At 41.1% G+C, this 22,120-nt stretch overlaps 1 protein-coding gene and 1 long non-coding RNA gene across 3 annotated transcripts in view; one reads left to right on the top strand and one right to left on the bottom strand.

The window, feature by feature from the left end:
- LOC142468126 (uncharacterized) overlaps positions 1–13,823 on the top strand; it is a 40,735-nt gene extending 26,912 nt beyond the window's left edge. The window contains exon 3 of the long non-coding RNA XR_012788585.1: positions 12,523–13,823. This is a non-coding gene — a long non-coding RNA (uncharacterized LOC142468126). The remainder of the gene's footprint in view (positions 1–12,522) is intronic.
- Positions 756–14,366, bottom strand: KBTBD8 (kelch repeat and BTB domain containing 8). 2 transcript variants are annotated; one of them, XM_075574273.1, is made up of 4 exons: positions 14,226–14,366; positions 12,540–12,750; positions 8,868–9,982; positions 756–5,109 (listed from the first exon to the last, which is right to left on the bottom strand). In XM_075574273.1, the coding sequence occupies exons 1-4, from the start codon at positions 14,311–14,313 to the stop codon at positions 4,649–4,651; spliced, it is 1,875 nt and encodes a 624-aa protein (XP_075430388.1). In that variant the 5' UTR covers positions 14,314–14,366; the 3' UTR covers positions 756–4,648. The 2 variants fall into 2 exon arrangements, with proteins under 2 accessions (XP_075430388.1, XP_075430390.1); XM_075574275.1 differs by having other exon boundaries at positions 14,100–14,231.
- Positions 14,367–22,120: the final 7,754 nt, after the last annotated feature.

The raw sequence follows: 22,120 nt of genomic DNA, 5'->3' as shown, positions 1-22,120 counted from the left end.
TCCGATGGTTCGGACTTCTTCACTGCTGCCGACTACCACGGGGCCAGAGGATCCTTCCCCTATTGCTGGACAACTGAAGGAACCGATCCGTGACGGCAGACACCGCCCGAATGCGGAAGTAGAGGACGTGCTGTATCTGATTGGAATCTACCTAGCTGCGTCTGAACCCCGAGTGGTTAAACTGCTTTTATTTGATCTGGAGCATGTGAGTGTATTGGAGCTCCTTGCTCGAGTATTTTATATTAATTAAAACTGTGTTGCACTATATATTTTTTCTTTTTTTCCCCTACATATGCTGCCCACATCGGTTTGAGATTCCATGTGACTTTTCCACCCTGGAGAGGAAGTTTTTGCGCTTTGTGTCCTCCCCAAATGTTGTCTTAAGACTATTTACATTTACACGAGGATGCAACATTTGTCACAATTTATATTGTTCAGTTAAAGGGGGAGGGAGAGCTGTTGAATTAGCCATCATTTCATTCATTATGGGATTATGAAGCAGACCAAACCTAAAGCAGCCCTTCAACAAAAACATTTTTATAATATGAAAAAAAAGTAGTATCAAGTAGAATGCAGAAGTGTGGAACCGTGGCAAACTGCATAAAGAAGAAAAACAAAAAACTAATTTACCCTCACTGCACTTGCCGGCCTACCTGAAAACTGAACCGTACACACAGTGTTAAACAGCTTAAAATAATGTGTGGGGTTACTATATGAATGAAACCAACCATAAAACAAAAATGTCCAGAGAAGGATTAGGTCAAACATTTATTTATTATCATACAATATAAAATGTGTCAATGGCAAAAAAGATGTCCAGCCAGCTACCAAATACAATGCATCAATTAGAGCATAGGAAATTCCACTACTCCTGTGCAATATGTCGTTGTACCATTGATAAAATTAGCCAAACATTTGACAACACTTCTATACAAACAGGGGGGGAAGCACTTAAAAAATGGCATTATTGGGCAAGGCGTATAACAGGGGTGGACAAATCCAGTTCTCAAAAGGCCACCAACAGGTTAGGCTTTCCATGCTTCAGCACAGATGGCTCAATCAGTGGCTCAGGCCCACCCCTGGAATACAACTAGTTGTGCCCTAACCTTAACATTAGCCTTCTGATAAGTATACAAAAAGTCTCAGGCTCTGTTAGACTAGACTTTATGTAATTGCTCAATTCACTCTCCACATCTATTATAGATAACATGTATTCAGGTTTCCCAGACTGCAAAATATGGTGTCAAATCATGTCAAGAACAGCACCAGATGTAATCAAATAATTCCCAATGAGACCATGGTATGGGTTTTTTTTTTTGCCCTAGTTGTGCAGCTGGGTATTTTGATACATAAAAGGAGCAGACACCCCTACACTTATTACCTCCCAATTATTTCAACAGTTGGGAATCAGGGGGGGCACTCCAAAGCCAAACCCTATTATTTTCAGCTCCGGGGACCCCGGTTCCCAAAGATACATACCGGATATAAATCGCCTTCCATGGAAACAAAAACGGCTGCACAGTCTTGGGCAATAGGAAGCCGCAACATCAGTTGGACCACCATATAGATTACTTAAAAACCAGGAAACATAATTTTGCCAGTAATCATCTCAGGAAACAGAGGGTGCCCAGAGCTGAAAATAGCACGGTTAAGCTCTCAGGGACTCCCAGATTTCAATCAAGTGGATGGACAGATTTCTCCTTTAACCCTCTAAATTTGTGAGTGTTCAGCAGTTCAAAGTTATAGCAGATGTCCCTGCATGATGGATCTTAAAAAGAACTAAAATAAGACCGCTTTACAGCTGTAGGTGTACATATGCTTTCAAGACCGCATATGGACTTCACATGAGAAGTTTAGAAGACTGGTGAAGTCCTAAAGCTCATATATACCTAAAGCGATTAGAAATTCCCATGCTGCCACATATATAAAAAAAAAAATCCACACCACATCACACCTAAATACAGACCCAGACTTATCAGGTATTCAAGTTATATCATTGGTAGTTTACACATGGAGATACTCACAAATAAATAGAAGATTGTCAAAAAGCAAGAAATCCTGTTCAAAGAAACTACAGGTATATAAAACAAAAACGTTACATAAACCTTTTGCAAGTTAGATCGTATGTACTAAAGCAACACAGTAAAAAGGAAGGGTGCTTCCCAAAGCTTGCAACCACAAAAACTATGCCACTGGAAATGGAAATATATCATGCTGAACGTGTACAGAAACGTGGCTGAATGCATGTCCAACCACTGACGCTATAAATCCAAAATTACAGGATATGTAGAAACCAGATTAACAAAAATAAGGAAATAAGGAATTTGTCAACTGGATGAGGTATGTAATGTTTCACGGAGTTTTTTCAGTTTCACAGTATATTTTGTGCAAGAACTGGGCATAAACAAACACTTATCACCTATAAGGTTACAATTTATTCCAATCACCAAAGGCCGTCTCCTCACTGGCAGTGAGGGGGTTAACTCATGTCAGAAGTAAACACAAGTGCAACTGCAGTACCCACCAATGGCTGGCATACCCATTGGCCTCCCAAAGCAAGTGAGTTTTTTTCGTAGCTTATTGCTTGTTATTGTACATGGTGTTGCCATTTCCCCCCCTCCTTCCACTATATTCTCCCAATTCCACAGGATATTCACCAACAAGACAATTCTACCACAAATACTGGGACTGTAGTGAATGGTTAGACAGAAGTTTCACTTCAAGTAAACAAAAAAAAAAAAAAAAAAAAAAAGGATGAGTGGAATACCAGGGCATTTTGTTTCTTAAAAGGAATCAGAAAATCCATGTCACAAGCACAGTTTTTATACTAGATGTGAAATACACAAATGGACAAAAGTTTAATGAAGTGAAACTGCCGAACACCAATTGATGAGAATTAGTGTTTCCCACTTCTTATTTCTAAACATATCTGCAATAAGTTAGGCTGCAATATGACATGGGCGGTTATTAAAAAGGCAAATCGTTGTATATTCCACAATAAAAGGGATGCATTACACACTTTCCACAAATTTTGTAGATGTGGATTCCCTCTGTTCATTCATTTAGTTCTATATTCTGAAGCCATCATCTGGGTGCTTGTAGATGCATAAACCTCATCATACAAAATTTCCCATGCAAAAGGTCTGGCAAAAATCAAACAAAGGAGGTAAAGCTAGTAAATAATTGAACTGTGGGTAGTGACTTTTTGCAAGCTTGTTATATCAAAAAAAAGGAAGCTTGCAAGACTGCTCCCTTTTTAAAGCCAGCTATTACCAAAGGAGAAAAAAAGTCTAAACACTGTATTGCCACCAAACTTCCATTGGCTTTAAGTTATTTCTGCAGTAGTATAGCATATAGCACAAACACACAAGCTGTGGAGTGACAATGCTTACCCTGCTTAAACTAAACCCTAAATTCCTCCTGTTTGTTTCTAGCCATTTTCACAAGCCTGTTCAGTGTTTCCATATCAAATGTAAAACAATTTACGCTAATCCTAAACTTGGTCAGCTTTAAAAAGATTTAGCACCATTGAAATACAATATTAAAGCATGTGCAAGGATAAAACCCGTTTAAGCATCATGTGCTTTTAAATAACTTCAGATAAAAATTGTGTTGTCTGGAAAAATCTGTTGTCCTGTAGCTATCTGTTTCTGTCTTGGATACAAAATAAAACGCCGAGAAAGCATTAAAGAAAAAGATTCAGAAACAAATGTACACTGCAAACGTATAGCAGTTATGCAGGGGATTGCAGTACGTTGCACTGAAAAGGGTAACCTATTCGGACTTGTCTAGTGTTTTATAGTACTACAGACATTCTTTCTATGAAAACAGAAAGGACGAAACCTAGTGATATTGCCTCAGATTTTACCCGTAATTGAAAAAAAAAATTCCTACTTTAAAGATGCAGTACTACCCAATATAGTGCCACTGCTGTAAGATGAAGGCACTCAGACATAAAACATCTATATCACTTAAATGTGTGTCATAGCAATAAATAGGATGGAATACACAATGCATACTGCTCGTGTTAGGGGCTCAAACCTAACTGATTAAAGAATGCAGGTGTAATTCCAGTTGCAACCAGTCAGGGACAAGAAATATATATAGTACTTAGAAAATTCACAATTTGACCAATTGAACGAGGTTCTGAAATGACTTCACATTACCATCTCTTCAACAGAAAACTTCTAGAGAAGAATAAAATGAACAGTAAGTGGAACTGCACCTTTAAACTAGTAAATGCTCAATTTCTTCACTCTAGTGCATAGTTATGTTGGTTCCCCCAAAAGCAATTAATAATTTAACTTTAAACATTTCCTACCTACAAAAACATAGAATGACATTACATGTATATCATGAAGGAAAAAAAAACAAAACAAAAAAACAAAAAAACTGATAATTGCACTTTGTAAACTCAGATTTCAATGAACACACCAATGGTGAGAAGCTTTATATAATCATTTAAAAAAAAAAAAAAAAAAGCCGCACCCTTTCACCGCAACCTTTAAAAGCACCCACACCCCCCCCCCCCCAAAAAAAAAAGTTGTCCATTTATAACAAACATTAAATACTGACAAATGTGAAGTTTGAGTCATTTCTCTTCCTTTTTACAACATATCAGCTTGTTAAGGCCATTTGCCGATACATCTTAAAAAACTTTCTGAAGACACTGGGGATACAGTTTAGCAACTGCACATTCAAAATGACGACCAAGATCCCACAGCCTATCTGGAGTTTCGTAGACTTTTTTCCATTGGTCAACAACCTCATCGTATTGGTAGAGCGAGTTCTTCCTACTGGTTCGGAAGACAAGCTCTTCAACGCTGACTTGGGTTGCTCGAACAAACAAGTGGAGTTTATGCTTGACGACCAAGAGCTTAATGTATGGATTGGAGGATTGGTCACATGGAAGATCTTTCTTGCGAGTCCACCTATTTTGTTCAGTATCATAGGCCTCTACGGTAAGCACGCGATGATTTCCATGGATTCCAGCTATATAGTAGATGGAGTCTTTGTACACAGCTGCCATCCCTTGGACTCTAGGCACAGTCATAGGCGTTAGGTAACCCCAGTAGTCTCTTTGAGGATCATAACACAGAAAAACATCTCCTAGAATGGAAAAAATAAAAATTAAATTATTTTTTTTCACGTAAAGATTATAAAATAAATAGTTACACATCAACACTAAACTATTTAAGTATGGGAAAGGGTACACAAAATGCATATGTATAAAATACAGTCAAAAATAATGGTTCCATAAAAAAGGAACCGCACCCCCTCCCCCCAAAAAAACCAAAAAACAGAAGGCACTAAGCCTCAAATTATGACAAACATTTTAGATATAAGGAACTTTCTAAAGGCCAATACAAGTCAAAGTAAAAAACAGTGTTTCAAGTCAGTGGGCGTCAACACTGGAACGGGTGTGATAATCTGTACTGGCACTTGTTGAATGTGTCCTATAGACCTCTAAATGTCTCAATTCAGCATAACAGCAGTACAAAAAGAAAATACATCTGAACTGCATTTGAGAACTTTGATTTAGCTGCTCTGTCACCCACCAAGTGTTCCAAGCACTGCAACCTGCTGATGGACCATTGAGCTCCAGAACGAAAAGGATTGTACTGACATTTTAAAACAGCCCTTCTCTTGGTGTTCTCGCTCTTATAGCTAGTCTTCCAAAACACTTATTCTCCTGTCACATGTTCCTTCCGATCAAGGATTAGTATACTCTGACATTCTGAAAGTGATGTTCTGTAGTAGGGCTCAGTCTTGAATCTGTGACATAGGTATGGTGTTAGAGAGTTGGGATGGTAAAGAGTCATTTGTGGTTCTATTTTATTGTTCATTTATTTTCAGCATCCTCTTCTGTTCCTTGCAGGGATGCCAGGACAACCCCACATACCTACTCTTGTCTTGATACATGAACAATCCTGATCACACAGTTATCCAAATGTAGTAATGGGATATTGGGAATGTTAATTTATGGAACAATCCTTTTTGAAAATGTGATAAGCACTTCATAGATTATATATTGATTATCTGGCATGGAGAGGATAGTTTGCAATCATTCAATATATGGGTATTTAAAATTAACTTAATATTGATTTGAGATAGATACAATTTTTGGATTTGCAGTTAGAGATCAATGACGGCGGAGAAATCATAAAAGACATTCTTTAAGTCTGTTGATGTAAATACGTATTTAGCTGCAGATCGTAATCACCTTAAAAAGATGAGTCAAACATCCCTTTGGGTCAGTTCCAAAGGCTACAACGGAACTGTACAAGAGATGAGGATTTTGATCAACCAATGGCTTTGAAAGAAAAATTGAGAGAAGGGATAAAGATATTGAGAGAACATGAGGGTATGCAAGGTGGACAGGAATTATTGATCAGAATTAGGAAAAAAAAAAAAAAAAAAAGTATTCTAATACAGAATGATGGAATAACCGAGAAGAAATTATTACTAGATAAAGTAAACGAGCAAAGTTATAGTTTTAAATAAACATTGGCCATTACTCAAAGCAGATCCAATTCTGAGATAAAGCTACATAAATATACAAGGCCAAAAACCTTTAAGAATATTGGCACCATGGAAAAACTGGTCAGTCTTAACGACACCTGCGCAGATTAGCCTTGGATTCTGGGTGCTGGTCAATCAGAAATTAATACCCACTTAATTATGTTGTAAAAACTGCTATATATACACACACTGACTGTGTGACTGAATGTTAGATGATTTGCTCTGTAAAATTCTAACTGGATGTTCCCCCCCCCCCCGCCTTTATTTTTTCCCACTCCCCGGAAAAACTTCAATAAAATTTGTTAATTTTTTATTTAATATTGGCACCAAGAATCCAGAGGGCTTTAAACAAGGAGAAAAGCAACACTACCACATCAAGGACAACAAGTAAGCCCAAGGACTGTTTTAAATGTGGGAAGACGCAATGTAAAATGTGTGGTTTTATTAAAGATAAGAGAAAACATTTTAAATCACCACAAATTTCGAGTCACCATTCATGAGCTTATCACAATACAATATGTGATATATTTATGTTTATTGAGTGCCCAAAGAAATCTTGGGGTACGTTTTTTTGGCACACCGGAGGAATATCTTGAATGACTAGATATTACATGGTGTGAAGACCTTTCATTAAAGCGTCAGGGGGATCCAAAGGGAATGAGTTTGGTAGGTTTGGAAACTTATGATTTCAACCCCTTGTGGGAAAGACTTTAAAAAAAAAAATAAATAAAATCCAGTGATCTTTACTATACAGACTGTCTCAAAGGAGTTTTAATAGAAATTAATAGTGTTCCTTTCAAAAGAGATCCATAACTCATGGAGTAGCTTATTGGTATATTTGCGCACACACCGACAGTTAACATGATAATCCTCTCTCTTTGTACTGTTAGATAATTGCTTAGTTTGAATCTGGTAATATGATTGAATTGGGATCATACATTAAGATACTGAATTATGATTATGTAGATGTTCATTTAATGGGCATATACCAAGTCAAAATTCAATATACATCTATTTTGTACCCATGATCTTTGTTTTTGGGTCTTGTTTTTGATCCATACATCATAGAAACCTATATTTGTAGATATGCAGGGTTAAATGGTGAACATGTTTATATTTAAATATTGTGGATAGACATGCAACTTTGACATCAGTATTTGTGTAATTTTAGAGCCCTATCGTTAGTAGGTTGTTCTTGATTCAGGGGCGTAGCTATATCCCGGGGGCCCGCTCCCTTCTTCCCCCACCCCCCGTAGAGACAGGCGGGGGGAAATGGTATGCCCCGACAAACAGAAGCCGGTAGAGGAATCTGCAAGGCAGGGGAAGAGCGACCTCTAGCAGTCTGACCTGAAAGTCAGCGTGCTAAGGGGAAGAGAGAGAGAGAGATGGTGAGGGGGAGCTGATGATGAAACAGCATCCATCTTTGGACAGAAATGTGGTTTTTATATTCCAGCTTTGTATATTTGAGATTTGTATCTATAAATGTTGTATTGATCAGTGTTAGATGCATAGTTATACTTGAGATAATTTCACAATACCCTTAATTTAGATTTCCATTTTTATCCACTATCACATTTTTTTATTTGTATTACCATTAAAAAAAATTAAAAATTCATACGCACATGTCGTTTTAATAGCAAGATTAGCGATTTTTAGTCCCTATGAAGGATTAGTATACCCTGACATCCTGATGTAGGGCTCAGTCTTCAATCTTTGACAGGAATGTGTTAGGGAGAGCTGGGATAGTCAAGTCATTATTTGTGGTTCTACTTGATAGTGCATTTATTTTCTGTATCAGCATCACCTCTTTTCTGTCACTAGCAGGGATAACATGACAAACACACATCATACTTACCCTGTCTTGTTAAACGTATGAAGAATCATGATCACATTTAGACAGTACCAGATTACCCACTAGGCACGTGCCTAGGGCCCCTGTAGAATGTTGTGGGCAAGTGCTGCAGCTCCCCATGCAGCAGCCCGGTGGTCACTGTCTGCCATACTCTCCCTCTTCCAGTGGGGGCAGTGGTGTGTGTGGTGGAGACGTGTCGGTGAGGGGGAAAGGCGGTGGGTGGGAGAGTGATAGATGTCTTGCCTTCTCTAGAACGGCACTCCTCCTGCAGCGTTGCATGGTCTTGGCAACCAATCAAATAGCGATGTCATGACGTTGCAGGAGGAGAGCCGCCTCAAAGAAAGGTCCTTAAAAAAAAAAAAATGTCTTGGTGTCTAGGGGCTTCAGGTGGTCTTAATCAGCCACTGCATTTAGATATACACAAGATAAAATAGAACCTAGCAAATGTAATCCATTAAGAAAAAAAAAAAGTTAATATTTTTAAGTGCCTTACCCTGTAGAATGTAGATTTTATCCGAATATTCGACAGCACTATGGAACTCCATCGCAACCGGCATTAAACTTACAGCTGCCCAACAGTTGTCTCTACCATCATAGCACTCAACAGATTTCAGTGGATTTCGTCCATCACCTTCATAAACACGACCACCTATTGCATACTGTTTACCACAGCAATGAACCAGTTTGCAGCCTATTCGAGCTCGTAGCAAGGGGGCTTTTGGTAGCCATCTATTGTTCGAATGGTCGTACAAGCAGAAATCACTCTCTGCCTTGTGGTCTATACAGACATCATTGTTGCTTGGCTTGTAGCCCCCTGCAATGTAAATATCATTATCCGGTGTCACAAGGATACCAACTTCTCTCAAGTCATTGGGTGGTTTGCATAGTTTATATACTCTTCCTGTGACAGTTTCTAGGCAAGGCACAGTTTGCTTCTTTCCTGAGTGTTTGTTGGCTGCCTCAAAGCATATTATCATTTCAGAAGCAGTCATCCCAAGTCGTCGTCTACAGTCATTGGCACTAATCTTTCCCTTTTGTACACAGTTTTTGGCCATTACCTGTGCAAACATGGGAGGAACATGTTCAATAAAGTTCTCTTCCATAAGAAGCATGCGAATACATTTGGCAAATATTTCCGGAAGGTGCACTTCTCTTGTGTCTCGTTCATGTTCAAACCAACATATAATGCTGCCGTAAACATGCTCCTCTTTATCAACATTCAAGTCATCACTGTCCAATATACTTATGAGTTGATCTTTCCTCAAGTGCAGGAACTCTTGCTCTTTGGTTACACACAAAAACTTTTTACGAATGTAGTCTTGAGATCTGTCTGTAAGTTCCCGATGACCATAGTGATCGGCAAAAATAAATACTCCTATACAGTTTTGTGGGTCCAAGCGGCTAATCATATACTGAGCACACTGGTCCTGTAGGGAGGGGATCTGGAAGATGCTTGCTGCAGTGAACAAAGCTTGGACGTTCGCTTCAGTCAGCTGAACTCTAGAGGTGTATGCATAGTTCAGTACAAGCTGCATTGACTCTGCTTCAATACCTACTATTCGAACCTCTTTCTGGGTGCTCTCAGTAAGGCCGCTAGTGAACATAGATCTGCAAAAAAAATACTGAGCAGTTATTAAAATTGCATGCAGAACAGAAAATATGACTTGTACAGGTGAGTATTTTGCCACCAACTTCTCACAAGTCTAATTTAATAGCTTTATCTTCCAAGTCAGTGAATGATGGTGCCAATACATGCATTAAATGTTTGATCACATCTGATCAGAGGGGATAAAAAAAAAACAAAAACAAAAAAAAAAACTCAAACTATAAAGCACAAGTTGTCTTACATGGTATAAATGTCAAGGAGCTTTTCTCTCCTCTCCCTGTCCACGTGGTGGTCATCTATTGCCCACTTACCTCTACTCATCCCCCTTCTGTCTCACTTTGAATACTGGCTCTTTCTCCCATGTTCTTATACTTGGGGACTTCAACTGTCATTGATGACCCCCCTCTCCCTTGGGCTTCCCGCTTTCCTCTCTAACCTCTTCTTTTGGCCTTCAACAGTTAACTGCAACCAGCACCCAAAAGGATGCCCACTACCTAGACCTGGTTTTCACCAAGAACTTCTCTCCGATTTCTCAATTTCCCCTTTTCTACTCTTACCATCATCTCCTCTCTCACTTCTCCCCTTAGTCTCTGCAGAAACCTGTGCTCTATTAACCTACCAGATTTTGAGTCCTTTACACTACTCCCTCTCCTAGCTCTGCTCCAGACAGACAACCAGGTCAGGAACTACAACTCTGCCCTATCCTCATCTCTTGATCTACACGTCCCGCTTTCTCTGCCGTTCTCGCCCTCTGAACCACAGACCCTGGCTAAATTCCCACACACGCTCCGCTGAATGCCTCTGCAGGAAGTCACTCGCAGACTTCCTTCACTACAAATTGATGCTATCCTGTTTCAACTCTTCCCTCTCAAACTAAACAAACCTACTTTTCTTCATCAATCACACGTCTAAGCCACGCCGACTCTTCTCTGTCTGACTCCCTACTCAGACCACCCTCTGCTGCCTGTTCTTCCTCCATCTCACCTCAGGACTTTGCCGACTATTTCAAGGAAAAGGTGGAATCCATACATCAGGCCATCCCGTTTCCTCCTCCCATCGTACACCTCTTCCTAACTCTCCTCCTGCATTCCTCGACTTTTTATCTGCAGTCACAGAGGAGGATGTGTTGCTGCTGATCTCTTCTCCCTCTACCACCTGCCCTCTTGACCCCATTACCTCCCATCTTCTAAAACCTCTTGCTCCTACTATAATCCCTATGCTCACACACTAACTCCTCCCTCTACTGTTACCTTTCCCTCTACCTTCAAACATGCAACAGTTATACCATTACTCAAACAGAAACCATGACCCTCCCTGTCTAACTACAGCTCAACCCAGTTATAGCGCAAACCACTACAACGCAGATCCGCTTATAATGCGGTATGAGCGTGGCTCCCGAACATCTACCTTTCTTCCCCCTGCGGCACCACCATGCAAGCTGAGGACGCGACCAAGCTCCTCAAGCGGCGCCGCGCGAACGACGTCAGGTGTGTGTGTCTCCGTGTTTCAGTTATCAATAAAGCTTTGAATATATGTTCCCTTCCCGTCACACTCAGATCCCCCATCTGTTCCTGCGAAAATTTTTAGGGGAGAAGCTCAGGTCCTCCACAATATTACCAAGATATGCCCTTTCCTCTGCTGCTCGACTGCAAAAACTGACAGACTCTCATTCTCTCCCGTCACCTCCTGCCTCCCCAACAATTTATCCTAAATGCTGCCAGAATCACTATTTCCAATATCTGTCTCAGTGTCCCCCCTGCTGAAATCCCTCTCCTGGCTTCCCATCAAATCCTGTATCAGTCAATTCTTCTCTTCACTTTTAAAGCTTTACACTCTTCTGCTTCTCCTTACATCTCAGCCCTAATTTCTCCCTATACACCATTCCGACTCTTGCATTCTGCTCAAGAATGTCTTCTCTACCCACTTTGTATCTAAAGCCCTCTCCCACCTTAAACCCTTCTCACCGACTGTCCCACACCTCTGGAATGCCCTTCCCCTCAATATCCGACTAGCACCCTCTCTATCCACATTTAAGACCCACCTCAAAACACACCTGCATTAGGAAGCATATGAGCAGCTCCATGGCAGATAATGAACACCTCATAGATTAACCTTGGCCCCTTGCAGACGCACTTACCAGAATGCCCTCCTACTGTCTCTGTACGTTCATTAACAAATTAGATTGTAAGCTCTTCAGAGCAGGGACTCCTTTTCCAAAATGTTACTTTTATGTCTGAAGCACTTCTCCACTTTGTGTTATTTATATAATTATTACGTCTATTACTGCTGTAAAGCGCTATGTACATGAATGGCGCTATATAAATAAAGACATACAATGTTAAGATGCAAACATTACTCTATGTATTTTATATTCAAAAGGCAAAGATCACACACAAAGGTTATTTAGATGTGCCATGTATTCATAACATTGTTTAGCAATTGAGAAATCACAAATCATTGATAAAATAAAAATATAAGGCAGAGATAAAGCAAATTATTCTTTGCTTAATTATGTTCTTTTTAATACATATTATATTTGCAGGATGGTGAAGGACATACCTGAAATAAGGGCTGATTGCTGCCAGAACATTTCTATGACAAGAAAAGGTTTTCCCATGATCCACTTGTACTACAATATCTGTTAGCTTGCCCTCGTCATACATTGTTTTAAGCTGTTGGAGAATACTGCAAGCATGGAGTGGATCCATCCCACTGCTGACTGGGTTTGAAGGGGGAATTCCATTCTGTGTATGTAAAAACTTGGCTACTTCTGCAAAAAGTAAATACTAATTGACATACTGCATTTGCCAGGTAAATTTCATAAAACATATGCCGACTTTAATATTAGTCCACATGTATACAGGACATACATATATGGTACGGGCCATTTACCCAGTTAGCTGGGTAAATAAGGCACGTATTTCAGCCTTATTTACCCAGAGGCAGAATAAATAAAAATGATTTGTTCAGACCAACGCACACCTTAACCAAATAGGAGTGCCTAACCCAGGGGTGGGCAACTCCAGTCTTCAAGGGTCACCAACAGGTCAGGTTCTCAGAACATCCCTGCTTCAGCACAGGTGGCTCACTCCTGAAAACCAGATCTGTTGGTGGCTGTTGAGGACTGGAGTTGCCTGTCCTTGACCTAACCATTACCTTAAACAGCACTATCGGAGTCCTAATCTGGGAGAAAATACTTTCCAGCTAAATAGGGGAGGGGGAGGTTATAGCACCAGCTAAATAGACACTTTGTACATATATTGTTGAACACTTATGTACAACTTTAAACGCAAGATTTACAAAACATACAAGATGTTCTTGAACCATTTGTTGCCTGTTTGCTGCAGAACAGTTTAGAACATTATGTCTTTTGCATACAAGAAAAAGTACCTTTTTAATAAAGGCACCGTCAAACATCTAGAAAATGGCTCTTTAACGGAGGCCCGGGCCAAAGTGTCATGATGTGGCCCTTGGACTCAGCTGCCAAAGCAACTAGTATTATAATTAACAGGAGCAAAGTACAACTGTTCACAAACTCACATGTAAAGATATGGTAATGTAAATATATGGTACTGGTATACTATATGCTCGCAAAATGTATTTCTCAGAAGCATACACACTGGGAACTTCACACATGCTATAAACAGAAGATTAAAGACAATTTACTTCTTGGGATTTAAAAAGTGGACACCAAACGAATTATTCACCAAGTGTCAATGGATTGTAGTAACATATGCACACGTAACCAACTAAGGTGTGACCCAATAAAGGTATTTAAAAAGTTAAGAACCTCAATGGTTCGTTATGGAAAACATGACGACTCTATCCACTCCAATTAATAACACACACAATTACTAATCCGCATACAAAGCCAAACAAAGGATGACTAGAAGAGATTCCGGGGTAATCAAGCCCTTATAATGTGTGTATGTGGCTCTACATACAAACATCTCTACATATAAATATTAATACACATACTGGGAACAACTCCGGGGGGGGGGGGGTAGGTTTTAATATACAGGGTTGGGAACAATTCCCGGGGGGGAGGGGGGAGGCTAGGATTAATACCCAGGGCTGGGAGCAACTCCCGGCGGGGGGGGGGGGGGGTAGGATTAATACCATGAGCTGGGAACAACTCCAGCACATAAAGGCTAAATCACCGACTCCATGTCTATGGCACCCGCCCTCGGCTGCCCCCTCTCCCGGCGGCCGCCGCTGCCCACTCTCTCTCCTCACTAAACCGACCTCCCTGCGCAGCCATCCTCCTCCTCCGGCGCCAGCCCGTGAAGGAAACGTCATTTACTTCCTCTCCTGAGAAGCCCGGATGTTCCATGCCGGCCAATCCCTGCTGTCAGCCGGACTCCTCTTGGCTGCTATAGGAGGAAGGGGGGGGTGGTAGCAAAGCACGACGGGACTTGTAGTTCCAAGGGCAGGGCGTCTCCATGTGACGTTCCTCAGCGCCGCCAGAAGGATGCCGGGAGTTGTAGTTTCCCAGGGGAAAGGCTCGCCAGTGACGTCTTGGGAAGGGCTTGTTTTTATATTGGGCGAGCAGAGAGATGGGAAAGGATAGATCAGAGCGCCCCCTAACCAGCTCCTATGAACAGCGACCCCTGGTGGGCTCCCAAGCAAGGGAGTGTACAACCTGCTGAGAACTCCATGTGTTGTTGGTGTTGGTGGTGGCAGCAAGGTGGTGATCATCACTCCATTGCCCCCCATGTCATCCCCCTCTTCCCCACTTCTTTCTCCCCCCTCTCATTATAATAATAATTATTATTATTGTCATTTACTTATAATTTACCAACATATTTCATAGCGCTAAGTACATAAGTAAACAATAAGTAACAAACATAAACACATTTTTACAGTAGGAACGGAGGGCCCTGCCCCATGGGGCTTTCACAGATACATAGTAGAGTAAAGACATAAGTCCATCAAGTTCAACCAATGCTAAATTTACCAGGGAAGAATCAAGTTCAATAGTAGTGCCGCAGGAGGAAGCCACAACCTCCATATTAATGAACAATTGGTTAACTGAGGAAGAAGTTCATAAGCGACTTGAAAAAATTAAAGTAAATAAGGCACCTCGCCCCGATGGCATACATCCAAGAGTTCTCAAGGAGTTAAGCTCAGTGATAGCAAAACCATTATATTTAATATTCAAGGACTCCATTTCCACAGGCTCAGTACCACAAGATTGGCGTAAAGCAGATGTGGTGCCTATATTTAAAAAAGGAGCTAGATCACAACCGGGAAATTACAGACCTGTAAGCCTGACTTCAATAGTAGGGAAACTACTTGAAGGTTTAATACGGGATAATATTCAGGAATACCTAATGGAAAATAAAATTATTAGTAATAGTCAGCATGGATTTCTGAAGGATAGATCTTGGCAAACTAACCTTATTTGTTTCTTTGAGGAGGTAGGTAGGAATCTAGACCAGGGTAATGTCGTTGATGTGGTCTACTTAGATTTTGCAAAGGCTTTTGATACGGTTTCACACAAGAGGTTGGTGTACAAAATAAAGAAGGTTGGACTCTAATAATATATGCACCTGGTTTGAAAACTGGTTAAAGGACAGACAACAGAGGGTTGTCATAAATGGAACTTTTCCAGGTTGGGCTAAAGTCGTGAGTGGAGTACCTCAAGGATCGGTACTCGGACCCCTGCTTTTTAACTTGTTTATTAATGACCTTGAGGTTGGGATCGAGAGCAAAGTCTCCATCTTTGCTGATGATACTAAATTGTGTAAGGTAATAGAATCAGAGCAGGATGTAATTTCTCTTCAGAAGGACTTGGAGAGACTGGAAAGTGGGCAGGTACATGGCAGATGACGTTTAATACAGATAAATGTAATTTTATGCATTTGGGATACAAGAATAAAAAGGCGACTTACAAATTAAATGGAGATATATTGGGGGAATCCTTGATGGAGAAGGATTTAGGAGTGCTTGTAGACAGCAGGCTTAGCAATAGTGCCCAATGTCATGCAGTAGCTGCAAAGGCAAACAAGATCTTATCTTGCATCAAACGGGCAATGGATGGAAGGCAAGTAAACATAATTATGCCCCTTTACAAAGCATTAGTAAGACCACACCTTGAATATGGAGTACAATTTTGGGCTCCAATCCTAAGAAAAGACATTATGGAACTAGAGAGAGTGCAGAGAAGAGCCACCAAATTAATAAAGGGGATGGACATTCTAACTTATGAGGAGAGGCTAGCTAAATTAGATTTATTTACATTAGAAAAGAGGCGTCTAAGAGGGGATATGATAACTATATACAAATATATTCAGGGACAATACAAGGAGCTTTCAAAAGAACTATTCATCCCACGGGCAGTACAAAGGACTCGGGGCCATCCCTTAAGGTTGGAGGAAAGGAAATTTCACCAGCAACAAAGGAAAGGGTTCTTTACAGTAAGGGCAGTTAAAATGTCGAATTCATTACCCATGGAGACTGTGATGGCAGATACAATAGATTTGTTCAAAAAAAGGTTGGATATCTTTTTAGATGGGAAAGGTATACAGGGATATACCAAATAAGTATACATGGGAAGGATGTTGATCCAGGGATTAATCCGATTGCCAATTCTTGGAGTCGGAAAGGAATTAATTTTTCCCCTTAATGGGGTTTTTTGTTTGCCTTCCTCTGGATCAATAAGTATAGATATAGGATAGAGTATCTGTTGTCTAAATTTAGCATAAGTTGAACTTGATGGATGGAAGTCTTTTTTCAACCTCATCTACTATGTAACTATGTAACTATGTAAATTTAGGCGACAGATACTTTAGTCTATATTTTAATTTTTTACAGTATATTGATCCAGAGGATGGTAAACAAAAAAAAAACCAGTGTCACATTATCCAATGATATCTCATAAGGGGAAAAATAAATTCCTTCCTGACTCCGATATTCAATATCAGATTACTCCCTGGATCAACATCCTTCCCATGTTTACTTATTTGGTATATCCCTGTATACCTTTCCTTTTTAAAAAAAATGTCTAACCTTTTTTTGAAGATCAAACACAAAAATAGGAGCGCATGGAAAGATAACGAGAAAGACCGAAATTAGTACATAAATCTTTATATGACACAATGGAACATAAAATATCAAAATGAAGGCCAAAAGACACTACATTTTAAATAAGATCACATAGATCAATATGCCCGTGACACACACTGAGGATCGGGTACTGACACCCAAAATCTCACGAGAGGAGTGATTCCCTAGTTGGTGAAAAAGGAAGAGAGTCTAAGACTACAAAGATGGTATAACATAGACCTTGAAACTCAAAATCCTCCTAACGGCATCCTCGTGGTGTCTCTAGGCTGCAGCACGGAAGTCCGTCGTCACGGACATAACGTTGCTGCGTATGACGTCACCTAATTGGTGATGTCATACGCAGCGACGTTACGTCCGCTGCAGCCTAGAGACAACACAGAGCTCCGCGGCGGTACCAATCCAAGGGCGCTGCCATCTTGTGGATAATCGCGCATGCGCGATTAAGCTTTAGGCCATGGCAGTGCAGCAGCAACAGTGGGGGCCATCTTAGAATAAGGATCCGTGCAGGACTACACATCCCAGCAGCCTCAGGGGCTGCTGGTCACATGGGTCAGGATAGCCAATAAGGCTGCTGGAACCACAGAGAACCAGAGAGATACATTTGGTGTGCAGAAGGCACCACGGCAGTCGGGATCCGTAGGCAGAAGAGAGAGGTAGTGTCCAGGGAGGAGTGCTTCACTGGACTAGGCCTAGCATAGCCCCGTAGGCCCCAGTTAGACTCTGACCACGTGTAGCTTGAGAGAAGAACACTGCGTTATTGGCTGTTGCCGCTGCTGCTGTGACCTAGACTGGGAGCCGTCACGTGTAGCTCCCAGTAAGAAGGAGGTGTACCCGGAAGTGCTGCGATCGAGGAGAACGGAGGGGACGCAAGGCGCAGCGAACCCTCTGAACTGCCGGCGACACCAGTTGGATTACACTCCCTCTGACCAGCATGCTGTTTGTTTTCTGCATGCCCTTACCCAGGGTTATTCCTGTGAGTTTCCACTGTCTACCGCTGATGCGGGTTCATGTGCAATAATACACTGTTCTTTCACTCAACATCTTCCTTGAGTTTTTTTTTATTGTTACTGCTGAATATTTTTTTTATTGTTACTGTTGCATTTTTTACACATTTTTTACACATTTTTTACACCTTGCTGCATTGTCATTGTCAGCTTGCCACAGTGATGTGCTGCCTATATTTATGATTCATATGTTTTATTAGCTTTTATCACACCACTATTAGGTTATTGTTTCAGCTGTCTGTTCTATTACCATGAGAGCACCTTTGTATTAGGACTATTTTAGTCTGTTCAGACAGGGTTGCACTATTAGTGTGTGTTCTGTTTTGCATATTCCCCTTCAGTGAACTGCGCTCCCTGACTACGTTCCACAAGTAATCCAAGGATCAACCAGGAAGATCCAGTGAAGGTTGAGCTGCATCGTGTTACCGTCTGTATTATCTTTTTATTTTCATTATTGCAGTTTATTGCTGTTTATTCTTTTAGCCAAGACACCTGGTGAATTTGTGCTTCTATCACGTGTAGCTTGTGGCTGCTGCAGGGAAGGCAAACACAAGGAATAAAAGTGCTTTGTTACAATCCCAGTTCCCCAAGACACACAGTTCCCCCCTTCCAGATGTCACACAGTGATAAAGCTCTCTTCTGGAAGAGGTTACACAAAACGCATAATACACAGGCCAAATCAGCCTCACAGAGGCTGCCATTACACACAGTTTTGGGACAGCCAGCTGGGCTTCACCTTTATTATGTGAGGCTGGCTACCCCTACTGTCACAATTGCCATATATTTACCTTGGATTTTGATCTTCAAACGGTAGTGACAGGAGGACCTAAATTTACTTATAGGAAGACTTCTATGTTGGGCAATATACTATCACCAAATGTATTTCAATGGGATATAACATGTAGAACGCAACCAATTTGGGGTAATTCATTATCCATATAGCCATTGTAAATGTTGTAGGCATATGTTGATAAGAAATCAGGTCATTAGTACTTTTTACAAATAAGAGCTATAAATTAACTACCAACTGTAATATGTAGTACTGAGGTGTGCTTGCAATACACAATAAGTGGGTACAACAGATAGACGACTAAAAACACATATTTCTGAACATGTAAGATTTAGCCAGACACTTTAAAGAGTTTCATCTAATCCAGCACACAACAAAAATATCGCTTGTGTTCACATTCACATGTGTCAGACAGGTCGGCAACCCTGCTTTCCCCCATTATCTCTTAGCATACAATGCTTCCACTGCGGCCAGGGATTCTGGGAAATGACAAGCAAATGAGCACACAGTGTCACCTTTTCCTCTAATCCACCAAGATTGAATGCTCCGGTAATACAGCAGGTTCCCAAGAGAGCTAAACGGAGGGGATAGGGATAATGTTCTCTTACGTAAAGAAATTAAAGGGATATTTCAATTGAAAAGTAGAATTATTTTCCTAATGTTTGTTTCTTTGACATATTGCATGTTTTTGCAAGTAACATCCTGATTTTTTTAAATATCTTTTTTGTGATAAAAAAGTTTGCATTTTATTGATGATCCCTCAGGGAGGGGAGGGGCATTCCAATTATCCTTGATAGGGCACACGTTTGTGCAAAAACGCATAGGATTTGTGGGGTCCACCACCAGTATGTATTTGCCTTTTGCAACAATATATTTATTTTGATATATTTATGTATTGTTTATTCCATGCCTTGCAGTGTTACTTTTCTCTATGTTGCTGGGCGCTTCTCACTTTGTCAAAAAAATAAATAAAATAATAATAATAATTAGAAAACGTCCTGGCCTACAAAAGAGCGCTGCATGTACAATACGTTCAAAAAGAACAGTACTTGAATTCCTTTTTGCTGGTGGAAAGATCTCACTGCATCATGTTATAGTGAATGGGTGCGCAAACTTTTCAGTCTGTGCCTCCCTGCCTGCTCTGCCCCCCCCCCCCCATGCTCGTGCCCACCCTCACCTGTTCACCGGCGTCTTCTGACGTCACAACATCATGTGACCCCCGCAGCGTCATTTGATGCCATGTTGCCATGGCAACGCATTGCCAGAAGCCACCGGAGACCAGGTAAGGGAACTTACAGAGGCCTTGCGTGCCTCTGTAAGCACCACGCCCCACTCCCCCCCCCCAGAGAATGTCGCACCCCACAGTTGTGCACCCCTGTTGTAGTGTATCGTCTCTCCAGCTGCTACCTGTTGAAGTGACTGCTTTATTAGGACAATTTGTGACTGTGTGTTTGTGGCAACGTGAGGAAGATTGTTCCTACATGTTATAGTCACATTGAAGCATTGTATGAATGTATGTATGTATATCTTTATTTATACAGCACCATCTAGGTACATGGTGCTTGACAATACACGTGACATAATATTATAACACATAATGGGAATAAGCTCTTCAGACATAAAACAATAGGAAAAGGTGTCCCTGCCCTAAAGAGCTTACAATCTAAGTAGTAAGAAGGGAGAATTTACAGAGCCATTAGGGTGTGTTCTGGTAAGTGCGTCTGCAAGGAGCCAATGTCTGTGTATATGAGCTGTATAGTGTCAGGAAGCAGAGCTACCCATATGCTTCGTTAAAGAAGGTGTGTTTTAAGTAAGGTCCTAAAAGTGGAGAGAGTGGGTGCCAGTCGGATATTGAGGGCATTATAGAGATGTGGGGCGGTGAGTGAGAAAGCTTTTAGGCAGGAGACGACAATAGATACAAAAGGGGTAGACCAAAGACATCCTTGAGCAGAACGCTAGAATCGAGCAGATGTATAGCGAGAAATTAGGGCTGAGATGTAAGGAGGGGCAGAAGAGTGTATAGCCTTAAAAGAGAGGAGGATAATTATGTAAGTAATACAGAGTTTAATAGGATGCCAGGAGAGGGATTTCAGCAGGAGAGAAACTGAGACAGATTTATTAGAGAGTAAAGTGATTCTATCTTCTTGACAATGGGGAGTGCAGAATCAATGAATGTTAAAGAGAAAAAACATATTGCAAACAAATCAAGTGGTTCATGAGACTGAGAAATCTTATAATGCCAGAACCCACATGGTCTCAAATAAAACAAGCATTGGTGTGTAATCTCTTAGTCTTGTGTTAGAATGTAGAATTCCACAGACCAGATCGGAACACTTCGCCTCCCCAGAAGACCGTAAACCGGAATAGATAGTTATAGAAACATTTTATAGTAGCAAAAAAGTGCAACATAAACACTTACATATAAAAATGTAAAAATCAGCAAGGAGTTGGAAACGGCTCTCATCCCGAACGCCACCGCGTACCCGAAGGAGATATCAGCTGCGGGGTCCTGGATATGAAGTTGCCTCTCACTCAGCCTCAGCTCCGTACACGCATTTACCAGGTAAGGCGTCGGACGTCTAATTCCTCTCCACCTCGTCTCAGATCTCAGCGAATCACAGCTCTGACTCAGAAAATGATTCTACCCACAGCGTTTAGGATAAATGGAAGGAGAGGCAGGTTAGAGGCAGGAATGATGGACAGTGCAAAGTTACAATAGTCGAGACAGGAGAGAGAGGGGGCCTGGGTCAGAGTTTTAGCAGTAGAGTGACAGAGAAAAAGGCGTATCTTTGCAATGTTATGGAGGAAAAAATGACAGATTTTAGCTACATTGTAAATGTGAGGGGAGAATGGGAGGGAAGAGTAAAATGTGACCCCTAGGCAGCATGCTTGTGATGCTGGATTTATGATAGTGCTGCCAACAGTAGTGTAGAAGGGGGCAGTAGGGCCAGGCTTGGGAGGAAGTATGAGGAGCTCCGTCTTTGACATGTTAAGTTTGAGTCGGCGGAGGGCCATCCAGGATGATAAAGCGGAGAGACATTCAGAAACTTTGGTCTGTACAGCAGGTGCAAGGTCAGGGGTTGAAAGGTAAAGTTGTGTGTCATCAGCATAGAGGTGATATTTGAACCCTAGAGATGTGATTAGGTCACCTAGAGAGAGTGTGTAAAGAGAAAAGAAGTTCTCATGACAGACCCCTGGGGTACCCCCACAGAGAGATCGACAGAAGAGTAGGTGTTAGTAAACGAGACACTGAAAGTACGATGGGAGATGTAAGACAA

This window comes from Ascaphus truei, chromosome 17, assembly GCF_040206685.1.
Source record: "Ascaphus truei isolate aAscTru1 chromosome 17, aAscTru1.hap1, whole genome shotgun sequence".
NCBI lineage: Eukaryota > Metazoa > Chordata > Amphibia > Anura > Ascaphidae > Ascaphus > Ascaphus truei.
Note: the sequence above shows the minus strand (reverse complement) of the source record. Positions and strands in the feature narration are given on the sequence as shown.